This window comes from Entelurus aequoreus, linkage group LG06, assembly GCF_033978785.1.
Source record: "Entelurus aequoreus isolate RoL-2023_Sb linkage group LG06, RoL_Eaeq_v1.1, whole genome shotgun sequence".
In the NCBI taxonomy this organism is placed as follows: Eukaryota; Metazoa; Chordata; class Actinopteri; order Syngnathiformes; family Syngnathidae; genus Entelurus; species Entelurus aequoreus.
Window position 1 is genome coordinate 2307421 of NC_084736.1, and position 22583 is coordinate 2330003.

A 22583-nucleotide genomic window follows, 5' to 3' on the forward strand; every position below is an offset into this window, starting at 1 on the left:
TAAAAGTATACAGCGAAGGAGAAAACTATTTGACGTTTTGCAGCAGGCGATGTGTCGTGAACGTTGTCACAACTTGTTAATAAAGTCTTTACTTTGTTTACTGGGATGTTCACTCCTCCTTTATTTAACTGCAAACTGTATCAGTGTTCAAATAACATCAATACTCGCTAAAATGTTTTGTCATCTCATCGAATTGAACGCAGGCTGTGAAGATTGTTTATTCGATGTGAGAAGGATCACTCCCGGTTTTGTTTTGCTGGCCAAATTGTTGTACTGAACCACTAGGAGGTGTTGAAGAAGAACAAAGCTTGTTTATTAGACTTCATCTTCATTAGTCAAACTGCTTTGTGTTTTATTTTGATATCAAAAAGTAAACACCAGGTTTTTTTTTTTACATTAATTGTGTTTTTTTCATGTCACTAAGGTGTTACTTCAAAAATCATTCATGTGACACATCATTTTGTTAATGTTGTATTGTGTATAGTAAATGACTATACCACATATTTCTGCTCAAACTCTTAATGGATCTGTCCCGATACAGCATGTACATATAAATGTACATGCCTTCAATTAATACAATAAATAAAAAATCTCTCTGTATCAAAATGTAAAAATAGGACAAAAAGCTGACAAGTTGATGTTATTAAAGAATAAAAAAACCTAATATTTGTCTATAAATATATGGATAACATTTATCTATAGTCTTTTTACAACAGACAGTGGTAAAGAAGTAGAAGAGAGAGTGGTAAAGAAGTAGAAGAGAGAGTGGTGAAGAAGTAGAAAAGAGAGTGGTAAAGAAGTAGAAGAGAGAGTGGTAAAGAAGTAGAAGAGAGAGTGGTAAAGAAGTAGAAGAGAGAGTGGTAAAGACGTAGAAGAGAGAGTGGTAAAGAAGTAGAAGAGAGAGTGGTAAAGAAGTAGAAGAGAGAGTGGTAAAGAAGTAGAAGAGAGAGTGGTAAAGAAGTAGAAGAGAGAGTGGTAAAGAAGTAGAAGAGAGAGTGGTAAAGAAGTAGAAGAGAAGAGTGGTAAATAAGTAGAAGAGAGAGTGGTAAAGAAGTAGAAGAGAGAGTGGTAAAGAAGTAGAAGAGAGAGTGGTAAAGAAGTAGAAGAGAGAGTGGTAAAGAAGTAGAAGAGAGAGTGGTAAAGAAGTAGAAGAGAGAGTGGTAAAGAAGTAGAAGAGAGAGTGGTAAAGAAGTAGAAGAGAGAGTGGTAAAGAAGTAGAAGAGAGAGTGGTAAAGAAGTAGAAGAGAGAGTGGTAAAGAAGTAGAAGAGAGAGTGGTAAAGAAGTAGAAGAGAGAGTGGTAAAGAAGTAGAAGAGAGAGTGGTAAAGAAGTAGAAGAGAGAGTGGTAAAGAAGTAGAAGAGAGAGTGGTAAAGAAGTAGAAGAGAGAGTGGTAAAGAAGTAGAAGAGAGAGTGGTAAAGAAGTAGAAGAGAGAGTGGTAAAGAAGTAGAAGAGAGAGTGGTAAAGAAGTAGAAGAGAGAGTGGTAAAGAAGTAGAAGAGAGAGTGGTAAAGAAGTAGAAGAGAGAGTGGTAAAGGAGAGAGTGGTAAAGGAGAGAGTGGTAAAGAAGTAGAAGAGAGAGTGGTAAAGGAGAGAGTGGTAAAGGAGAGAGTGGTAAAGAAGTAGAAGAGAGAGTGGTAAAGAAGTAGAAGAGAGAGTGGTAAAGAAGTAGAAGAGAGCGTGGTAAAGAAGAGCACCTGGTTGACGGTGGTGCCCACGCAGCCCTGCAACACCATTTGCAGCATCTTGGAGTCAGACGGGTCCTGGTTGGTGGCAAATGCCAGCTCTTGTGTCTTCTTCTGCATGTCTTCAATGGCCACCTCGATGGGCACCAGAATGATCTAGAACAACAAACAAATGAGGGTATTCTCCTTTCCCCCCTGCTGTGTAGAGCGGTGAGCAGACATTACCTCCTCCTTGTGAACCACGTTGATGCGTGTCTTGATGTACGGGAAGGCGTGTGAGGCGGTGAGGATGGTTTTGCGCTTGTACTGCTCGTGCAGGTCGCCGTGAGCGCGGCCGTCCAGCGTGAAGGGTGTGCAGTACATGAAGGTGCGCAGGTTGTAGTTCTTGTCAAAGTAGGTGATCCTTTCTTTCAACTCATACGTGTCAAAGAAAGGCTCCACGTAGGTGATCTGGAGGTAGGCCTGAAGAGTAGTAGACTTTTCATCATTTCTTTTTATTCCTTTCATGAAAAGACATATATACTGTATATACAACACATATATATTATTCAATGTGTATTACAACAGATGCTGGCTTGGAAAGACATACTGTATATACAACACATATACACTTGACACTTTCATTGTTTCTGTATGTTTTTAAATCCCAACACATATATATTATTCAATGTGTATTACAACAGATGCTGGCTTGGTCTAACACAGAGATTCTATGTGTCATACTTGATCATTTGGCGATATTGCCATATTTTTGCTGAAAGGATTTAGTAGAGAACATCGACGATAAAGTTCGCAACTTTTGCTCGCTGATAAAAAAAGCCTTGCCTGTAGCGGAAGTAGCGTGACGTCACAGCTTGAAAGGCTCCTCACATTTCCACATTGTTTACACCAGCAGCGAGAGAGATTCGGACCGAGAAAGTGACGATTACCCCATTAATTTGAGCCAGGATGAAACATTCGTGGATGAGGAACGTGAGAGTGAAGGACTAGAGTGCAGTGCAGGACGTGTCTTTTTTCGCTTTGACCGTAACTTAGGTACAAGCTGGCTCATTGGATTCCACACGCTCTCCTTTTTCTATTGTGGATCACGGATTTGTATTTTAAACCACCTGGGATACTATATCCTCTTGAAAATGAGAGTCCAGAACGCCAAATGGACATTCACAGTGACTTTTATCTCCACGACAATATATCGGCAAAGCTCTTTAGCTACAGAGCTAACGTGATAGCATTGTGCTTAAATGCAGATAGAAACAAAAGAAATAAGCCCCTGACTGGAAGGATAGACAGCAGATCAACAATACTACTATCAGGAGACACCAAATCAAACACTAGACCTGTAACTACACGATTAATGCTGTCCAACCTGGCGAAGCCTAGCAATGCTGTTGCTAGCGACGCCACTGAAGCTAACTTAGCTACGGGACCTCGTCAGAGCTATGATAAAAACATTAGCGCTCCACCTATGCCAGCCCTCATCTGTGTTCTAGCGATCGACGGCGCGACAAAGGACTTCACCCGATCATCGATGCGGTCGGTGGCTAGCGTCGGATAGCGCGTCTGCTATCCTCAAAGTCCTCCTGGTTGTGTTGCTGCAGCCAGCCGCTAATACACCGATCCCACCTACAACTTTCTTCTTTGCAGTCTTCATTGTTCATTAAACAAATTGCAAAAGATTCACCAACACAGATGTCCACAATACTGTGGAATTTTGAGATGAAAACAGAGCTTTTTGTATTGGATTCAATGTGTCCGAATACTTCCGCTTCAACTATTGACGTCACGCGCATATGTCATCATACATAGACCTTTTCAAGCGGAAGTTTAGCGGGAAATGTAAAATGTCACTTTATAAGTTAACCCGGCCGTATTGGCATGTGTTGCAATGTTAAGATGTCATCATTGATATATAAACTATCAGACTGCGTGGTCGCTAGTAGTGGCTTTCAGTAGGCCTTTAAGTCACTATTTATTACATTTCTTTAGAATGCTATTAGGTACAATGGTGTACAAATTGAGAAGAGGAAGTGAATAAAAGAAAAAGAAATGGGGTAGGATTAAATAAGTTCTGCTTCTTCCTACTCCTTTTTGAAGAAAAACAGGAGCTTGTGATGAAAGTATCAGGTTGGAATGTTATGCATGTACCAAATAAACTTCAAGCATAAACAATATTTTGCACTAAACATTCTGGACATTATTTCATATTGTATAACAATTGTTGGCCTGCAACATCATTATTAACAATCCATGTTACCTTGTTGGCGTCCAGTTTGCTTTTGTCTACTGGGCTGGAGTCCTTGATTATTTCCACCACCTCATCACCGAACCTCTCTGAGTAGAACTCCTGCACAGCACGCACACACACACACGCACACACACACACACGCACACACACACACACACACGCACACACACACATACACACGCACACACACACACACGCACACACGCACACACACACGTGCTCAGCAACAACATCTCAGTCAATCACCTTTAGTGCTTTTATTTGTGCTCAACGTGCCTCCAGCCTGTGGGAGATCTCGGCCAACTTGGTGATTGACGGCTCCTTGTAGACAAATTCCTGCTCGTCCAGGTCTCCAAAGTGAGAGCCGTAGAAACCCACCCGGAAGTAAGTTCCAAACATTCTCTGAACACTGGGAGGGAAACATGCATTTGGTATTCATGACACCGGTTATGGAGGCAGCCTGGGACTAGTGTTGTCCCCATACCAATATTTTGGAACAGGTACCAACATTATTTCAATACTTTTCGGTACCTTTCTAAATAAAGGGGACCACAAAAAGTGTCACTATTGGCTTTATTGGAACAAAAAATTTAATTGTACAATAAACATATGTTTATTATTGTCATTTAGTCCTTCAATAAAATGTTGAACATACTAGACAACTTGTCTTTTAGTAGTAAGTAAACAAACAAAGACTCCTAATTAGTCTGCTGACGTATGCAGTAACATATTGTGTCATTTATACACCTATTATTTTGTACACATTATGAGGGACAAACTGTAAAAATTAATTATTAATCTACTTGTTCATTTACTGTTAATATCTGCTTACTTTCTCTTTTAACATGTTCTATCTACACTTCTGTTCAAATGTAATAATCACTTATTCTTCTCTTCTTTGATACTTGACATTAGTTGTGGATGATACCACACATTTAGGTATGGATGTGATACCAAGTAGTTACAGGATCATATATTGGTCATGTTCAAAGTCCTCATGTGTCCAGGGACATATTTAAAGATTAAAGTACCAATGATTGTCAAACACACACTAGATGTGGTGAAATTTGTCCTCTGCATACTGACTTTATAAACATAATATACATTTTTAAAAAAACGAAAGATGTTGTGATGCCAAAAAATATCAATGTAATCATAGTAGTATCGACTAGATACGCTCTTGTACTTGGTATCATTATAGTAGTATCAACTAGATACGCTCTTGTACTTGGTATCATTACAGTGGATGTCAGGTGTAGATCCACCCATGGCATTTGTTTACATTGTGACGGTGGTGAGCTATTGTATCCTCCTACGCTGTGTAGTGAAGCATGTTTAGCTATTCCTCGTCCTGCAGTGATAATGATACTTGTAAGAAACTTACTTTATTTGTCGCCATGGAGACCAGGATTAGTGATTTAGAAGTAGCTAAAACACTGTGGATGGATGTTAGCTGCATGTGTTAAAGCAGCTCTTCCTGAGGGTGTTTCAGTGTTATAACTTCACCTTTATCTTGACTTTTTACACCAACATTCTCCCTTTTCTGTCTACACACTGTGTCTGCTTGTAAGTACTCTGTGTGTGTGCGCTGCCGAACATGCTCCTCTGCTCATAAAACCAGCAATGACACGACGTGACGACGATGGGGGCGTGGTGGACTGGTACTTTTCAGAGGCGGTATAGTACCGAATATGATTCCTTAGTATCGCAGTACTATACTAATACCGGTATACCATACAACCCTACCTGAGACAGTCAAAAAAATTACCCGGCTATTTATAAATTGTCGACTTTTAGCCCAGGAGGAAGTCGCAAATGTTGCTCTGGAGAGGGAAGTCTGGGGGTCTTTGCTGGAGCTGCTGTCCCCGCGACCCGATTCCGGATAAGCGGTTGAAGATGGATGGATGGATGGACTTTTAGCCTTGTATTTGTTCACACATATATTTATTTCAACAGTCAACTCGTGTTTATTCTTGTTAATTGGTTCCGGGGCTGACAATGATAACTGAATTTCAGCGAAGTAGGAAATATTAATTATAAATTGAATATTTTTCATAGCTGGAGCATGCAAACATGTTTATGACTTTCTAAATACAGTTTTAATGTTATGAGAGACATGAAATAACACCCACATAGTCACATTTACACTCGTTAATCCAATAATATGATAATAGAAAATAAGACATCCTATTCTGTATTGACTTTCGGAGCATGCGAGAAACAAAACAACAAAACACGGCCACATTTGTATCTATGCTAGATGATGGTGATCTTTTTTATATGAATGCTACTCATTCCTGTCTTCAGATGGTGCACTGTGTTGACCATGCTTCATCACAAACTGTAGAGCCATGACTCACCACTGTGACTTGTACTCTCCTCTCTGGCCACTAGGAGACAGTGTCATTGCTACACTTTTATTTACAAGGCTCTTCTGGGACAATACATTTGTGCATTGATGTCACAGAGCGCAGTGAGATCCAACCATCACATGTTGCTGGCACTGAGCTGGGGAACTAAGCTTTTGTCTCTGCAGCTCCTTGTGCTTGGAACATGTTACAAAGTGACTGGAAGATGACTGCATTTTTATCCTTAAATGCTTTTAAATGTAAACTGAGAGCGTTTGAAGGAGCCTCAGTTATCTGTAAGTGTTTGACTTGATGTCCATCCTAACATTTTTAATGTGTAACTTTGCTGCCTCTTGGCCAGGACTCCCTTGGGAAAGAGCTTTTCAATCTCAATGGGATCTTTTCCTGGTTAAATAAAAAAATAAACAAACAGGCGGGACTGAGGCAGAGCCAATCGGAGACCACGATATTGAACAGTGTGCTCTGATTGGTTTGATCTCCTCCATTGGCCAATATTACAGTAGTATTCATATTTTTACTTTATATGAATATATACTTTACTTTAAAACCCCCCAGAAAAATCAGCTACGGAGTGAAGTCTCAAACTACGAAACGCAATGTGGCGAGGGACGTCTGTAGTGTGGTATACTTTTTAAACGTGGGTCTCGTACAGTTGTGTACCACACACAGTACAGGCCAAAAGTTTGGACACACCTTCTCATTCAATGTGTTTTCTTTATGTTCAGGACTATTTACATTGTAGATTGTCACATCAAAACTATGAATGAACACATGTGGAGTTATGTACTTAACACAAAAAGGTGAAATAACATGTTTTATATTCTACTTTCTTCAAAATAGCCACCCTTTGCTCTGATTACTGCTTTGCACACTCTTGGCATTCTCTCCATGAGCTTCAAGCACACCTGTGAAGTGAAAACCATTTCAGGTGACTTCCTTTCTGAAGCCCATGGAGAGAATGCCAAGAGTGTGCAAAACAGTAATCAGAGCAAAGAGTGGCTATTTTGAAGAAACTAGAATATAAAACAGTTATTTCACCTTTTTTTGTTAAGTACATAACTCCACATGTGTTCATTCATAGTTTTGATGTGACAATCTACAATGTAAATTGTCATGAAAATAAAGAAAACACATTGAATGAGGAGAAGGTGTGTCTAAACTTTTGGCCTGACTGTATGTCATTTACAGTATGAGTTATATATAGATATACTTCTTTACAAATATACTGAATTTGAACAAATACACATTTCAAACCCTGTACATAAACATGTATGCTCTGATTGCACAGTATTGATGATACACAAATAGGAAGCTGTTTGTTTACGTCTTCTCAATTTAGACTTGGTATTATTATGTTATTGCTACTAGTACTGAAGAGTCTGCCAATGTGGCTGCTGTCACAACATATCAAAGTAGTAAAGAATATACTTCATAGAACTGCTTCTTCTTACTCCTTTTCAAACATGTTGAATTGTGAAACCGTAAAGACGAGATGTACTTGAATGTAACCTCGTGTGCAACTATTACAAGAAATGGAACACAAGCCTCATGTCACTCACCAGTCAATCACACGGGAGGCGGGACAAGATCATGTGATGAGGAAGACAGAGAATATTGTCAATCACAAACATATGACCAGCAACTGCAAGCCTTAATCCTAAACTAAATTATAAACATATTTGGAAATATTCTGCATAAAAACTCATCACATTTGAGAAATTAATGAGTTACCTCCCATCCTGAGCTCTGTAAAAAACAAAGAACAGAATGAGAAGCCACAAGGAGAAATCATAAGGACGTGATAAGTACAGTACAGTACAGTAGTACCTCAATTTACCAGCTCAATTGCTTCCATGACTGAGATTATAACTCAGTTCATTGAAATAAATTACAATTAACTTAATTTGTGCTTTCCCCCTCTAAACATCACAATTTGAACATGTAAAATACCTTTTAAAAAGAAAAAACAAACATTTACATAAGAAATACTGTTTGAAAAACAAAACAATAGCCTGTACTACAGTACTGTAGTTTTATTAGGTAATGTATTAATAATGTAAGGCACATGCGTCAAACTCAAGGCCCGGGGGCCAAATCTGGCCTGCCACATTATTTTATGTGGCCCGCAAAAGCCAGGAAATAATATGCGTTAATAAAATGCTTCATCTTTTCCCACTCAATATATTTATTGTTTCCCTTTTGACATTATAAAGCATGTACTGCATGCAATTGCATATCTATTAATATTCAATATTATCAAAATCTAAATATTATATTATCATCTATTCCAAAAATACTTTTTGTTAAAATAAAGATGAATACTGTACTTAAATATCTGCTTGACTTATGATTTCAAAACAAATTATCAATCAAATTGTAGACTGTAAAAAGGTCAATAGATTTTACGGTTAAATTCCACCGACTGAGTTTTTGACCGTAAAATCAACTTTGGTACTGTTTTTTTCCATATACAGTAAGACACTAAAACATTAAAAAACAAACAAAAAAACATTAAAACAACAAGATTTTACGGGGAAAAAAAAGGCAGCTTTGTTGCTTGAATTTCACGGCTAAACACAGTGCTATTGTTTCTCCATTCCATTCCATTCTTTTACATGCTGTAAAAAAACACTGCTTTTACTGTCACATTCTGGTGACTCAGCTGCCAGTTTTTAAAGTCAAATGTAAATATTTATTTTGCAGCTTGTGTAAAAAAGATATTGTTAATGTATTATATATTACTCATTGTTAAAAGCGACCTTGTGAGGCAACCATAACTGCCATGTGGCCCTCAATGAAAAGCAGTTTGATGTAAGGCATTTACCTCCTCAAGCAGACTGAAGAGGACTCGAACATTTTTGTTTGCTTCGATTGCTGTCTCATTAGGTACAAAAGGTGAGGGCGTTAACAGGGTCCGTTTGTCTGTCTGTTGGTCGCATTGGGTAATGGTGTTGAGAAAGCTAGTTATGCTATCTCTCACAATCTAAGTACCGTAATTTCCGGACTATAAGCCGCTACTTTTTCCCCTCGTTCTGGTCCCTGCGGCTTATACAAGGGTGCGGCTTATTTACGGCCTGTTCTTCTCCGACACCGACGAAGAGGATTTCGGTGGTTTTAGTACGCAGGAGGAAGACGATGACACAATGATTAAAGACTGACTTTTCATATACCGGTAGGCTGGTTATTTTGATAACGTACAGGCGAGCACTTTGTATTACTTTGCAGCGTTGTATTATTTGTACTCTGCACGAATGCTGTTCGCCATGTCAAAGATGTGAAAGTTTGATTGAATGATTGAAAGATTTATTGTTAATAAATGGGACGCTTTGTGTTCCCAAACAGTCATCTCTGTCCCGACAATCCCCTCCGTGGTAGCAGGAACCCCTATATACTACGCTAATTACACATCAAAACCCTGCGGCTTATATATGGAGCAATCTGTATTTTCCCCTAAATTTAGCTGGTGCGGCTTATAGTCGGGTGCGGCTTATAGTCCGGAAATTACGGTAGTGGGCGGAGCAGAGTGGACGGCGTGGATTCAGAGCAGGTGGGAGCGACAGACTGCCTGGAGCTTAAGGCGAGAAAAGGAAGCCGACCCGTGGGTGGAGGAGCAAGCCCCAGCAGGTCACACTAAGGACGCCGCCAATGGCTGAAAAAAGTTATGTCCATCTGCAGCTATAAGCCAATGCCAGCGACTAAGACTGGATATTTTTGGGTGGGGTTCACTATACTAACTATTGGTTTGGAGGCTCGTAAGTCAAATTTATGCTCGCATCTTACAGCATTAACAAAATGCTGGTATCTGAAAATAGCTGTAAGTTGAGGTAGCACTGTGTGTATTTCTCAGATGGACTCTACAGCTTACTTGGTTGTAGACTTTGTTGAAGGCGTCCTGCAGCTTCCCGTGGACACCTGCCAGCTTTTTGAAGTCTCTGTTAGCTTCGTGAATGGGGAGAAGAATCTTGTACACCTCGTTTATAGCCTCGTACATGGCAGCCTGCGTTTGGAAGCACAAAGCTGAGGTCAACAGTCGCACTGGTGCCACAGCCAGCGTGTGCTCGGAGAAGGCAGGTGGCACCATGTTGAAAGAGGCAGCTGCTTGCTCCAGGAGGCCCACCAGGCCAGACTCGCTGAAGTACTTCCCAGCACAAATGCCCTCCTCCTCTGGAGAAAGGACATCATCCGATACGGCCGACTCCTCCAGCACATTGGAGGAAATATTCTGAGGAAGAAAAGCATGAGATCAGAATCAGTGCTCACATTTATCTGGGGGTGTTTCCCAGTGCTTACCTGAAAGGTGACACAACCAATTGGCAGGTAGCGACAATCCTCCAGCATGTTGAGGTACTCCGCCACCAGGGCGGCGCTGTGGACCAGACAGTGGGCGGCCTCAGCGTGGTTCCCTCTCTCCGAGTGCTTCCCCGCCATGTTCTGGAGCCACGTGAGGCGCAGGTCTGGGGAGTTCTGGTAGCCCTTCGCAATCCTGATGCAAAAAGAAGGGCCCCATTATGCAAAACCAACTTTTCTTACCAATTAGTACCTGCTATTGTGTATATGGGATCTGTAGAAGTCCCACACATTCATAAATCAAACCGTAGAGCCATTGTGGAGATTTTTATGAAACAATATTGCTTTCCTCCATACTTCCCAGAAACAAGCCGTTTAAAATTTGCCCCATTGGTAATGTTTTTGCCATTGGTGATGTCAGCGGATTATCCATGTATGGTAGAGATTAGTGCTGTCCCCATACCAGTATTTTGGTACCGGTACCAAAATTATTTAGATACTTTTCGGTACGTTTTTAAAATAAAGGGGACCACAAAAAAATGGCAAGATTGTCTTTACTTTAACAACAAATGTTAGTGTACATGAAACATATGTTTATTATTGTCATTTAGTCCTTCAATAAAATGTTGAACATACTAGACAACTTGTCTTTTAGTAGTAAGTAAACAAACAAAGACTCCTAATTAGTCTGCTGATGTATCCAGTAACATATTGTGTCATTTATACACCTATTATTTTGTACACATTATGAGGGACAAAATTAGTTATTAATCTACTTGTTCATTTACTGTTAATATCTGCTTATTTTCTGTTTGAACATGTTCTATCTACACTTCTGTTCAAATGTAATAATCACTTATTCTTCTCTTCTTTGATACTTGACATTAGTTTTGGATGATACCACACATTTAGGTATGGATGTGATACCAAGTAGTTACAGGATCATACATTGGTCATATTCAAAGTCCTCATGTGTCCAGGGACATATTTACTAACTTTATTAACATAATATACATTTTAAAAAAATGAAAGAAGATGTTGTGATGCCAAAAACTATCGATGTAATCATAGTAGTATCGACGAGATACGCTCCTGTACTTGGTATCATTACAGTGGATGTCAGGTGTAGATCCACCCATGGCATTTGTTTACATTGTGACGGTGGTGAGCTATTGTATCCTCCTACGGTGTGTAGTGAAGCATGTTTAGCTATTCCTCGTCCTCCAGTGATAATGATACTTGTAAGAAACATACTTTATTTGTTGCCATGGAGACCAGGATTAGTGCTTTAGAAGTAGCTAAAACACTGCCGATGACGGATGGACTTTAGCCACTAGCTAGCCATGTGTTAAAGCAGCTCTTCCTGAGGGTGTTTCAGTGTTATAACTTCACCTTCATCTTGACTTTTTACACCAAAATGCGTCCATTCTCCCTTTTCTGTCTACACACTGTGTCTGCTTGTAAGTACTCTGTGTGTGCGCGCTGCTGAACATGCTCTTCTGCTCGTAAAACCAGCAATGACACGACGTGACGACGACGGGGAGGGGCGCTGGGGGGTGGTGGACCGGTACTTTTCAGAGTCAGTATAGTACTGAATATGATTCATTAGTATCGCGATACCATACTAATACCGTACAACCCTAGTAGAGATTTACCCAAAGTGCTTTGCGCGAGTCCGCCATTGTGTCTAGTCAATAACCGCCTTCTCTTTTGCTATCCGCTCCTTGTGGGGCAGACTGGCTCGTACGTGCACATACATCCTCCGTTGTCGCCATTTCTAATACGAAGTAGCGTGCAGTTCAACCTTGATCTGTCAGTAGACTTGTCATGAAAGCGCTAAAAACGACAAGGTAAACAAGAGTCCAGAAAATGGGGCATTTTGAATAGACGGTCAGAAAGTGGCTTGAAAACGGTCTGCAAAACATAATCTGTGCAAAACTTTGAGCAAATAACCACAATTACATGTTATGTAGGACACAAGTGAGTGTTTCATAGTGTGACCTCTTTAAATGCCAGACAGATTGATTTTAAGTGGATGCAAATGTATGTACCTGTACATAAGATCAATTAGCATCTCGGGATCCTGCTGATGCTCTTTCATCTTCACAGTGTCGGTAAGAATCATGTGCAAGTTGAACACTAGATCCTGGACCTGCAAAAGCACCACATGGCAAATATGTTGTTACTGTAATTGCGTCATCAGGCCAGGCCACACAGTACTACTAACAAGTCGTTATGCATGCCTGATCTGGGAAGGGGGTGTCACGGAGCTCCACGTCCTCCTCGGCGTAAGTCAGGATGGTCTTGAGAGAGCGCCGGAGATGCTCCTCATTGAAGTTCTGCGAGGTTCCCACCAGTGACGATAGCGACATTGTGACCTGCATCTTCACTCGAGCAAAATTCTGATGCAAACCCAAAAATGACACCATTTTAACAAGAGTCCCTTAGCCATTGTCAAGCAAATGGGATCATCTTGACTGACATTTCCGATCTCAAAGTTTTGCCTCATGAGCAGGTAAAGGGAGGCGGAGGCGTGACTTCTGACGGAGGCGATGCTGCTGCTGCAGTGTCGCAGCAGACGCAGGCACAAGTCGGCACAAAGCTCCGTGTCCTCCTCAAACAGCATCTCTGGAAACTGTACACAACACTTTAGCTTCCGTGCCCTTTTTAGGCTGGCATTTGTTAATACAGACCATTTAGCAAAATGTTGCACAATAAAAATGATAAGAATTTGGCTTTTAAAATCAACTGTACTGTGACATGCTCACGAAAATGTACCTTGAAGACAAGAGCTCTTTGTGTAGTGAAGCAGTGCTGCAGGAAGAGGGCACTCTGGTTGCCTGCCATGCTGTGGAGAAGAACTCTCAGCACGCCTCCTAACACACTCTCCTTCAGCTCTGATGCCACCACAGTCTTGAAGATGAAAATCAACAAGATTAACACAATATCAGAAGATTATGAAGTACAAACTACAAAAGCAGTGAAGTTGTCACGTTGTGTAAATGGTCAATAAAAAGAAAATACAACAAATCCTTTTCAACTTAAAGATATTTCATGTTCAAAAGTGAGAAACTTTTTTTTTTGTGCAAATAATCATTAACTTAGAATTTTAAGGCAGCAACACATTGCAAAGAAGTAGTCACAGGGGCATTTTTACGTGCACTTGCCGATGGAGATGTCACGTTATCCATGGGAAAATGCATTTTTAGACAATACGATTAGCCCTGCCTGAGGAGACTCCGAGAGTAACAAGCGGTGGAAAATGGATTATAAAGGACAGATTTTAAAAAAAGTTTAAGTTGGGACTTTCCACGGGTCGTATTTTGGGGAGCCCTGATGTAGATAATGAAAAGTAGTTAGATGAATACACCTTGACTATAATCTCCAGTGTGTCCAACACAACTAGGGACGCCTCTGTAGACAAGTTTCCATCCACCACAGTCTCCTGCTCCACTTCAGCCTTAGTCCTGGTTAGAGGTTTAAAAGATCAGCTATGGAAATACCATGAAGTACATCAAAATGTATTCAATGTGGAATTCATGTTTACATACTTGTCCACCCTGTCTGTGTTTTGTTTCCAGTGAGTGACATTCTTTCTCCACCTGACGTTCTCCTGGCTGCCATAGGGACTCCTTTCTGCAGTGTCAACACATCCTTTCAATCAACACGTTTGTCACAAATGCGTGCTTTGCAGTGCCAGCGCGCTTTACCTCGGCAACGCCGCACCATCTCCTGACGAGCGCCGATGGTACCGAGGATGGCCTCCTCCAGACGCGCTTTCATGTCCTGCGATTTCTTAAATGTCAAGCTGTTGATCCTCTCCAGAGACTTCTTCCCCTGCAACAACAACATGCCGTTCAGACACAAGAAGCATCTGGACGTCAGTCATAAAAATAAAAAAAAGGGGGGTCTGTCTGCTTATTGTACCTTGTACTCAAAGCAGGAGACACAGAGATGCAGTAGCTCCAGCAGGCGGTTGATTTGCTGCACCGACAGATAGGACACCCAGCGCTCCAGGAGAGCGGGCTCGGCATTCTTCAGCACCCACAGAAAACACACCAGCAGAGTTCGGCTGCACTCGGCGGACAAGCAGCTGCCCTGGCGCCCGGCCTGGAAAGCAAACAACGCACATCCTAAAATCCAACAGAAGGAAAAAGACAGTTGTGTATAGACGGAGAGGTCAGCTGCTCACCACTGTGGGAAGTGCAAACTGGCTGGCCTTGGTGTGATGCATGGGGGAGCCGGCAATCGCCATGGCAACAGACTGACTGATAGTGTTGTTACCGTCTAAGTCTGCATCGTCGGCGTGGGCTGAGACGTGGCGCACTCGAGACAGAGTGGAGTCTGCAAAGAAGCAAGAAAATAAAAGACGCTCTCTAAGGAGCAATACTATCAACAGTGGAGAGCTTCTGACACATCTGGAGATTAAAAAAAAGAAAAAAAAGAAGTCGCTGACCTGAAAAGTCATGGAGTTGATGCAGGGTTTCCATGACAATGGGGATGAGAGGCAGGTAGAGCTGAGCGATGTGGGCTCTGACCTGAGGGTCGCTGTAGCGAGGATCACAATCATGGCTGCACAGCAGCGAGTGAACGGCACTAATAGCTTTTTTATGAAGGAAAAACACCCTGTGGCACAAACAAAACACATTTCATGTCTTTCTTGCACAGCACAAAGACCATTTGGCATACAACACCATGAAAATAGCTGTTTTTATTTGAGCAGGAAATAAAGGATTACCCTTCTGCTTCCGGATCAAGGATGAGCGCGAGCTCGCTGAGGAGGACGCCGGACAGGAAGTGCTGCTGCCGGAAGGGAACGGAGAGCTCAAACATGGTCGCCACACCCTGGTCTTGCGCCATACTGGAAAATGCTGAACTCTACTCATGCAACGAGAAAAGAATGAGACAGAAGCAACTCAAATAAGCAACATGGTTAGTGGCTGTACCTTGAAACATTAACTGCATGCATTTCTATAATTGTAACCAATATATATATAAGAATATATTACTGCATTAGTAGTTCTCAAAACCAAGCATTAGAGTCTTTATCATAGCACTTTTTTAATAGTGCTCTTGTTCCAGATACCTGTGAGGTGGTGGAGGATGTGGAAGGGGAAGGTGAAGCCGGGGGGCTGAGGGTGGAGCAGGGCAGGTTGAGGACAACGTAGTGCTCGTGGCTGCAGACGATCCGCATAAAGTCCATCCGCAGAGCATTCAGAGAGGTGGGGTTCGGCGTCATGTGGAACTTGTTACTGATCTGAGCCGGGAAAAATACGACTAAAGACACGGTGGCAAGAGCAATGCAAAAAAACAAAAAAAGGACCCAAAAAGCCTGTTTGTGTACCTGTTTGTAGTAGGAGCGAATGAGGTTGAACACAAAGCCTCGGTCCATGAGAGACAGCAAGTCATTGAGGAAGAAGGCCAGACTGTTATTTAGTCTCTCCACAAGCTCCACATCCTGACAGACACAAAAGGAAAGGTAGATGGTAAAAAGTATTATGTGGTTTGGTTAGTGTTCACACATGTATTTTTGTCAGCGGACTAATTAATGCTGTCACTTAACGAGCTGTGACGTGTCCATTGTCCTACGTGTTGTTTTCCTAGAGAGGGATTATTACTAGTTGACATCTTACGAGCTGAGATGAAATGAAGAAGACAATAAATTGCATAAAAATGTCAAAAAGGTTCCCATAGATGTCCTGTAAGGAGCGTTTCTGATGACTTGACTGAATTGTAATGAGCAACACTTTGCTGAAAAGTCAAGTATGTTTACCTACAGGCTTCATGCTTACATTGAATCTTTCTTTTTTCCCCTTTTTTACTCAGCTTTCTGTTCGCCTGCTTTTGCTCTCACTTACTTGGTGTCTTCATATTCGGTGTTTTGGCGAGGCCTACGTTCACATTTGAACCGATTCTCGCTACCTGGAAGTCAATACTGGTACTCAACTTTATCCATTTTTGGCACGTTTGTGTGTGTTAAAAAATGTTAATTGTTTAATAATAAAATCATTTTCTTTTAATTCAACATTGACAATATGCTGACTATAATAACTGTGCCGTCCAGTTGTGATGTATTGTTTTCTTACATTGTGAGGCTCATTTGCAAGTATTATATAGTTTGCATGCAGTTGCAATCCCAGGACTAGAGATGGCAGTAGTGTATAGTCTACAGTGTTGCCATGCTTAATTTTTATATACAGTACATTCTGGGTGTCTTATTCATTGAAAAACAGTGAAATTCCTTTCCGGTTTTTGGGGTGGTCTGTCTCAATATATATATATATACTGTATATATACTGTATAAATATATATACACACACACACACACACACACACACACACACACACACACACACACACACACACACACACATATATATACGGTACAGGCCAAAAGTTTGGACACACCTTCTCATTGAATGTGTTTTCTTTATGTTCACGACTATTTACATTGTAGATTGTCACATCAAAACTATGAATGAACACATGTGGAGTTAGGTATGTACTTAACAAAAAAAGGTGAAATAACTGAAAACATGTTTTATATTTAGTTTCTTCAAATTAGCCACCCTTTGCTCTGATTACTGCTTTGCACACTCTTGGCATTCTCTCCATGATCTTCAAGCACACCTCTGATTATATATATATATATATATATATATATATATATATATATATATATATATATATATATATATATAATATATATATATATATATATATATATATATATATATATATATATATATATATATAATATATATATATATATATATATATATATATATATATGTGTGTGTGTGTGTGTGTGTGTGTGTGTGTGTGTGTGTGTGTGTATATACGTTTAGTAATACAGTCTAAATGTTTAATTACCGAAAAAACGTAATTTATTACTGCATTTTAGGCAACACTGCTTACTTTATTTTCCCTCGCTTCTCTGCGTGTGTTTAAGAGCGCACTGCTGTTTTAGGTGGAGACAGGTGTGGACAATATTGGAGACGGACGCATTTGTCCCACACTAAAAGTACACAGCGAAGGAGAAAACTATTTGATGTTTTGCAGCGTCCGTCAGCTGCTGTGACTGAGAGTAAAGATGGAAGTTATGTACTTAACAAAAAAGGTGAAATAACTGAAAACATGTTTTGTATTCTAGTTTCTTCAAAATAGCCACCCTTTGCTCTGATTACTGCTTTGCACACTCTTGGCATTCTCTCCATGGGCTTCAAGTACACCTGTGAAGTGAAAAGCATTTCAGGCGACTACCTCTTGAAGCTCCTGGAGAGAATGCCAAGAGTGTGCAAAGCAGTAATCAGAGCAAAGGGTGGCTATTTTGAAGAAACTAGAATATAAAACATGTTATTTCACCTTTTTGTGTTAAGTACATAACTCCACATGTGTTCATTCATAGTTTTGATGTGACAATCTACAATGTAAATAGTCAAGAAAATAAAGAAAACACATTGAATGAGGAGAAGATGTGTCCACACTTTTGGCCTGTACTGTATTTATGTGTATATATATATATATTTGTTTTATACACACACACCAGCCCCCAGACGCATGTTTTTCTATCAATGTGGCCCCAAGTCTAAATAATTGCTGAGGTCTGTCTCAGGCGGTCTAGGTCCGCCTGCTTGGACCGGTTCTGTGTTCAGAGGACTCGGTTCACCAAACATACTATACAGCTTGTTATTGGTCCAAGCAACAAGTAGGTAGCGGCAACAGTGTATGGAGTTGTGCTCTCCTTTCCTACCTTGTGGTACCGGCTGGCAATATCTGCACTGATGGCACAAACCAGAGCGCCGATGTCGTCCACAAAGCGGCCAGGGAAGCGCTGACGGCGTGGAAGGTCCAGCTTTGAGGTGAGGAATAAATGATGGGCCATGCTTTTGGTCTGGAAGATGGCAAAGACACAGCAGCTTTGATTAGAATGTCCATGCTGGAAGGACGCTGTCCTAAATGTATCTGCTGACCATGAGCTGGAAGAAGAACCAGGCCTGCTGCAGCGCTGCTTCCCTCACATTGCTGCTGCTGACAACCCACTGCAGAGCTAGCTCTTCATGGAGCAGCTAGATGGAGACCCACACAGAACATGAGGATGGAAACATTAATCAGGACAAACTGAATGTCTAATTATAAATGGATGACTAAAGAGGCACAACCGCAGTCATGTAATGATTGATGACCATTATTAACAACAAACATGTGATGATGTTAGTTTTGTAGATGCGTGTTGTACCTTCTTGGTAAGCTGCCTTGACGGAACTGAAAATGAGGCCACGCTGTCCAGAAAGGCGGACATGCGATTGTTGCTGCGGTCGATTGCCTAAGTCGGCGTGATGGTGAGGTGAACATGAACACAGACACACACACACACACACACACACACACACACACACACACGTACAGATGAGGACAACATGGGTGTGAAAATAGACTAATGAAAGAACCCGGGTGGCGTGCAAGGTCTCAGACATGACATGTATGCTTTGTTATGTGATGAAGAAGCAGCCAGGATGCAGCATGCAGAGAGAGAGAGAGAGAGAGAAAGAGGAAGACGCAGCAGTAGGAAACCAAAGGTAATCCACCCGATTAAGGGCTGCACGGCAAATCAAAATAAGATCACAATCTTTTAATTTGGCTCTTTGGTTGTTTGATTTACTGGAGGAGAAACAGTCGTAAATCCTCTCTCTGCATTATATCAACACACTAGTTGTGCATGAACCCTGGTGTCATGGCGGTGAAGTTGTGATCTTAAATCTCAAAAGCTGCACAGACCTACACGGCAGGAAGGTCAGGAGGACATCTGCACCTGCTTGAGCTCGCAGCTGGAGTTGGGGTTCCGACGTAGCACAGATCTGGAGCCCCCGGGGGCGTAAGCAGAATTGACCCAGGAGTGGGAGCGATCAATGCCCTGCCACAAGTCATGGTGAGCCCGTCAACACACACACACAGTGTGGCGAGAGGCAAGGACAAAGTGAATCATTGCCACATAAGTGAAATTGAGGCAAAATACATCAGCATGGGAGTGGGAAACAAAGAGTGGAGGCACACAACAGGATAGAAGCAAACAGCGGAATACAACTTGATTGCAAAGTCATTCTGCTGGACATCAAATACTAATGATGACACAAAATGGAATCCTCATGTTGCGCCATTGCTTTGAAGGAAACATGGATAGAAATATACAAAGGAGCAAAAAAGAAGTGAAAATGACACTAATAGATGGAGGTCAGCTACCTTGCTGCCTATGATCCTCTGCACTTCTTCGTCAGGAGAAAGTGGCGTGCTGGCCAAGTCGGGGTCAGAGTTGCTGATACTCTTAGACCGAGCCAGGTTCAGGCTGCTGGGCCTGCCCGTGGCCCTGGAGAAGGTGGCGTACTGCAAGGGTATCTCATAGGACTGAGCGCCGGCTGCGGGCGTGAAAAAAAAGCGTCACTTGGCCGACGTCCGCTGACACGACTTTCTTTTTTTTCCTCCCGGTGCGTGTGTTTGATGCTAAGCTTACTTGGCGGCGGCATGGCTGGCTCAGCAGTTGGCAGGCGGAAGCAGTAATGGATGAAGGATGCCAGCAGGTTGTTGCGCCCGTGCTGGTCCTGGTTCCCTTCCAGATTTTTGTGGATCTGGTTGACCAGCAGAGCCATGGCTTCAAAGGCAGCCCGGCCAAGGTTTACTGTGGACAAACAAAGAAAATGCATGCGTGTTGCTTTCTAACCATGGATTACCAGGAATCAACTAAACAATCACCAATTTGGCCCGCAATGACCGGAGGGTACACGATGAGCTGGATCAGTTTGTTGAGCAGCTGGTGGAGAAACCTGACACAGGTGTCCAGCAGGGCACCCCTCAGCGTGGCCATGCTGGCCTTCAGCTCGCCTTCCATGTTGGCCTCGGTGATGATGACGTCTTTGAGGCGGAAGGGGAAGGAGTACTCCTCTAGCACGTACACTAAAGTGAAGAACTTGTCCAGGTGGGGGTCCTACATTGGAAACAAATGATTATACTCTTACTTACCTTCATATTATTCTTTTATATTAAACCCTGTTTACCACATCCCAAAAACAAGGGCAGGCTAATTGGACATTCTAAATCATGCGTAGGCAAAATAGGGCCCGTTAAGATTTTCAATCCGGCCCGTCGGACGTTCTTCATCATTTTTTTTAGACCTTTAAGATCCAAAGTGTATTTGCTATTATGATGTGCAGTCATGTTTTTAAATGAGCGTAAGTCTTCAACTATAGAAAGTATTTCAATGGTTGAAATCTGCACTTTTGAGTGTTCTAGGAGTTATTCCAGTAATCTAAGTCACAGCAGCTCAGACCAGGAACAAAGCAGAGGGTTTTCAGAGCAGACAGACCCAAACACATGTCACAAACACATGTGGAAGCACATTTTTACAACAAATGTCTGCATAAAAGTGATAATATAACATATTGTAGGTGTTTATTACACTTTACATTCATATTTTGCTGATTGTTACATTTTTGTTGTGATTGTAAAAGATGTCTATGGAGGAGTGATGTTCATATGTTGTTAATATTCAGTCTTTTATTGTTCATAGTTAATATTTTAAATCCCACTTTCTTTATTTTCATGTACATTTTGGGTGTCCCATTCGGTAAAAAACTGTAAAATTCCATTCCGTTTTTTGAGGTGGTCTGTCATAACTTTTTTAGAACTCTATGGGACATTGGGACTTTTGGTATTAGTGTTCCTAAGAGCCAAACACACAGTGTACATCTAAATGTGTATATATCATTTATACACACATACTGTACATCCAAATGTGTATATATCATTTATACACACACACTGTACATCTAAAAGTGTACATATCATTTATACACACATACTGTACATCCAAATGTGTATATATCATTTATACACACACACTGTACATCTAAAAGTGTACATATCATTTATACACACATACTGTACATCTAAATGTGTATATCAATCAATCAATCAATGTTTATTTATATAGCCCTAAATCACAAGTGTCTCAAAGGGCTGTACAAGCCACAACGACATCCTCGGTACAGAGCCCACATACGGGCAAGGAAAAACTCACCCCAGTGGGACGTCAGTGAATGACTATGAGAAACCTTGGAGAGGACCGCATATGTGGGTAACCCCCCCCCTCTAGGGGAGACCGAAAGCAACGGATGTCGAGTGGGTCTGACATAACATTGTGAAAGTCCAGTCCACAGTGGATCCAACACATCAGCGGGAGTCCAGTCCACAGCGGGGCCAACAGGAAACCATCCCGAGCGGAGACGGGTCAGCAGCGCAGAGATGTCCCCAACCGATGCACAGGCTAGTGGTCCACCCGGGGTCCCGGCTCTGGACAGCCAGCACTTCATCCATGGCCACCGGACCTATGCAACTCCCCCTCGCAAGGGACAGGGGAGAAGAGGAGAGAAGAAAAGAAACGGCAGATCAACTGGTCTAAAAAAGGGGGGGTCTATTTAAAGGCTAGATTATACAAATGAGTTTTAAGATGGGACTTAAATGCTTGTACTGAGGTAGCATCTCTAACTGTTACCGGGAGGGCATTCCAGAGTACTGGAGCCCGAATAGAAAACGCTCTATAGCCCGCAGACTTTTTTTTGGCTCTGGGAATCACTAATAAGCCGGAGTTCTTTGAACGCAGATTTCTTGTCGGGACATATGGTACAATACAATCGGCGAGATAGGCTGGAGCTAAACCGTGTAATATTTTATACGTAAGTAGTAAAACCTTAAAGTCGCATCTTAAGTGCACAGGAAGCCAGTGCAAGTGAGCCAGTATAGGCGTAATATGATCAAACTTTCTTGTTTTTGTCAAAAGCCTTGCAGCCGCATTTTGTACCAACTGTAATCTTTTAATGCTAGACATAGGGAGACCCGAAAATAATACATTACAGTAATCGAGACGAGACGTAACGAACGCATGAATAATGATCTCAGCGTCGCTAGTGGACAAGATGGAACGAATTTTAGCGATATTACGGAGATGAA

The 22583-nt window shown here is 41.5% G+C and overlaps 1 protein-coding gene across 3 annotated transcripts in view; it reads right to left on the reverse strand.

Moving 5' to 3' along the window:
- LOC133651737 (dedicator of cytokinesis protein 7-like) overlaps positions 1-22583 on the reverse strand; it is a 120551-nt gene that overhangs the window by 11527 nt on the left and 86441 nt on the right. For 2 of the 3 annotated variants that reach the window (XM_062049811.1, XM_062049812.1), the window contains 28 exons: positions 20331-20562; positions 20092-20256; positions 19824-19996; positions 19396-19497; positions 18823-18909; positions 18557-18652; positions 18337-18477; positions 15928-16041; positions 15670-15840; positions 15322-15461; positions 15040-15209; positions 14776-14927; positions 14511-14693; positions 14294-14420; positions 14135-14219; positions 13954-14050; positions 13362-13496; positions 13066-13218; positions 12827-12985; positions 12635-12735; positions 10587-10779; positions 10375-10518; positions 10162-10293; positions 8028-8042; positions 4204-4329; positions 3937-4026; positions 1908-2144; positions 1695-1838 (listed from right to left, as the gene is read on the reverse strand). In XM_062049811.1, the coding sequence (XP_061905795.1) occupies positions 1695-1838; positions 1908-2144; positions 3937-4026; positions 4204-4329; positions 8028-8042; positions 10162-10293; positions 10375-10518; positions 10587-10779; positions 12635-12735; positions 12827-12985; positions 13066-13218; positions 13362-13496; positions 13954-14050; positions 14135-14219; positions 14294-14420; positions 14511-14693; positions 14776-14927; positions 15040-15209; positions 15322-15461; positions 15670-15840; positions 15928-16041; positions 18337-18477; positions 18557-18652; positions 18823-18909; positions 19396-19497; positions 19824-19996; positions 20092-20256; positions 20331-20562 (3864 nt within the window). The remainder of the gene's footprint in view (positions 1-1694; positions 1839-1907; positions 2145-3936; positions 4027-4203; positions 4330-8027; positions 8043-10161; positions 10294-10374; positions 10519-10586; positions 10780-12634; positions 12736-12826; positions 12986-13065; positions 13219-13361; positions 13497-13953; positions 14051-14134; positions 14220-14293; positions 14421-14510; positions 14694-14775; positions 14928-15039; positions 15210-15321; positions 15462-15669; positions 15841-15927; positions 16042-18336; positions 18478-18556; positions 18653-18822; positions 18910-19395; positions 19498-19823; positions 19997-20091; positions 20257-20330; positions 20563-22583) is intronic. The other variant, XM_062049813.1, reaches the window with a different exon arrangement.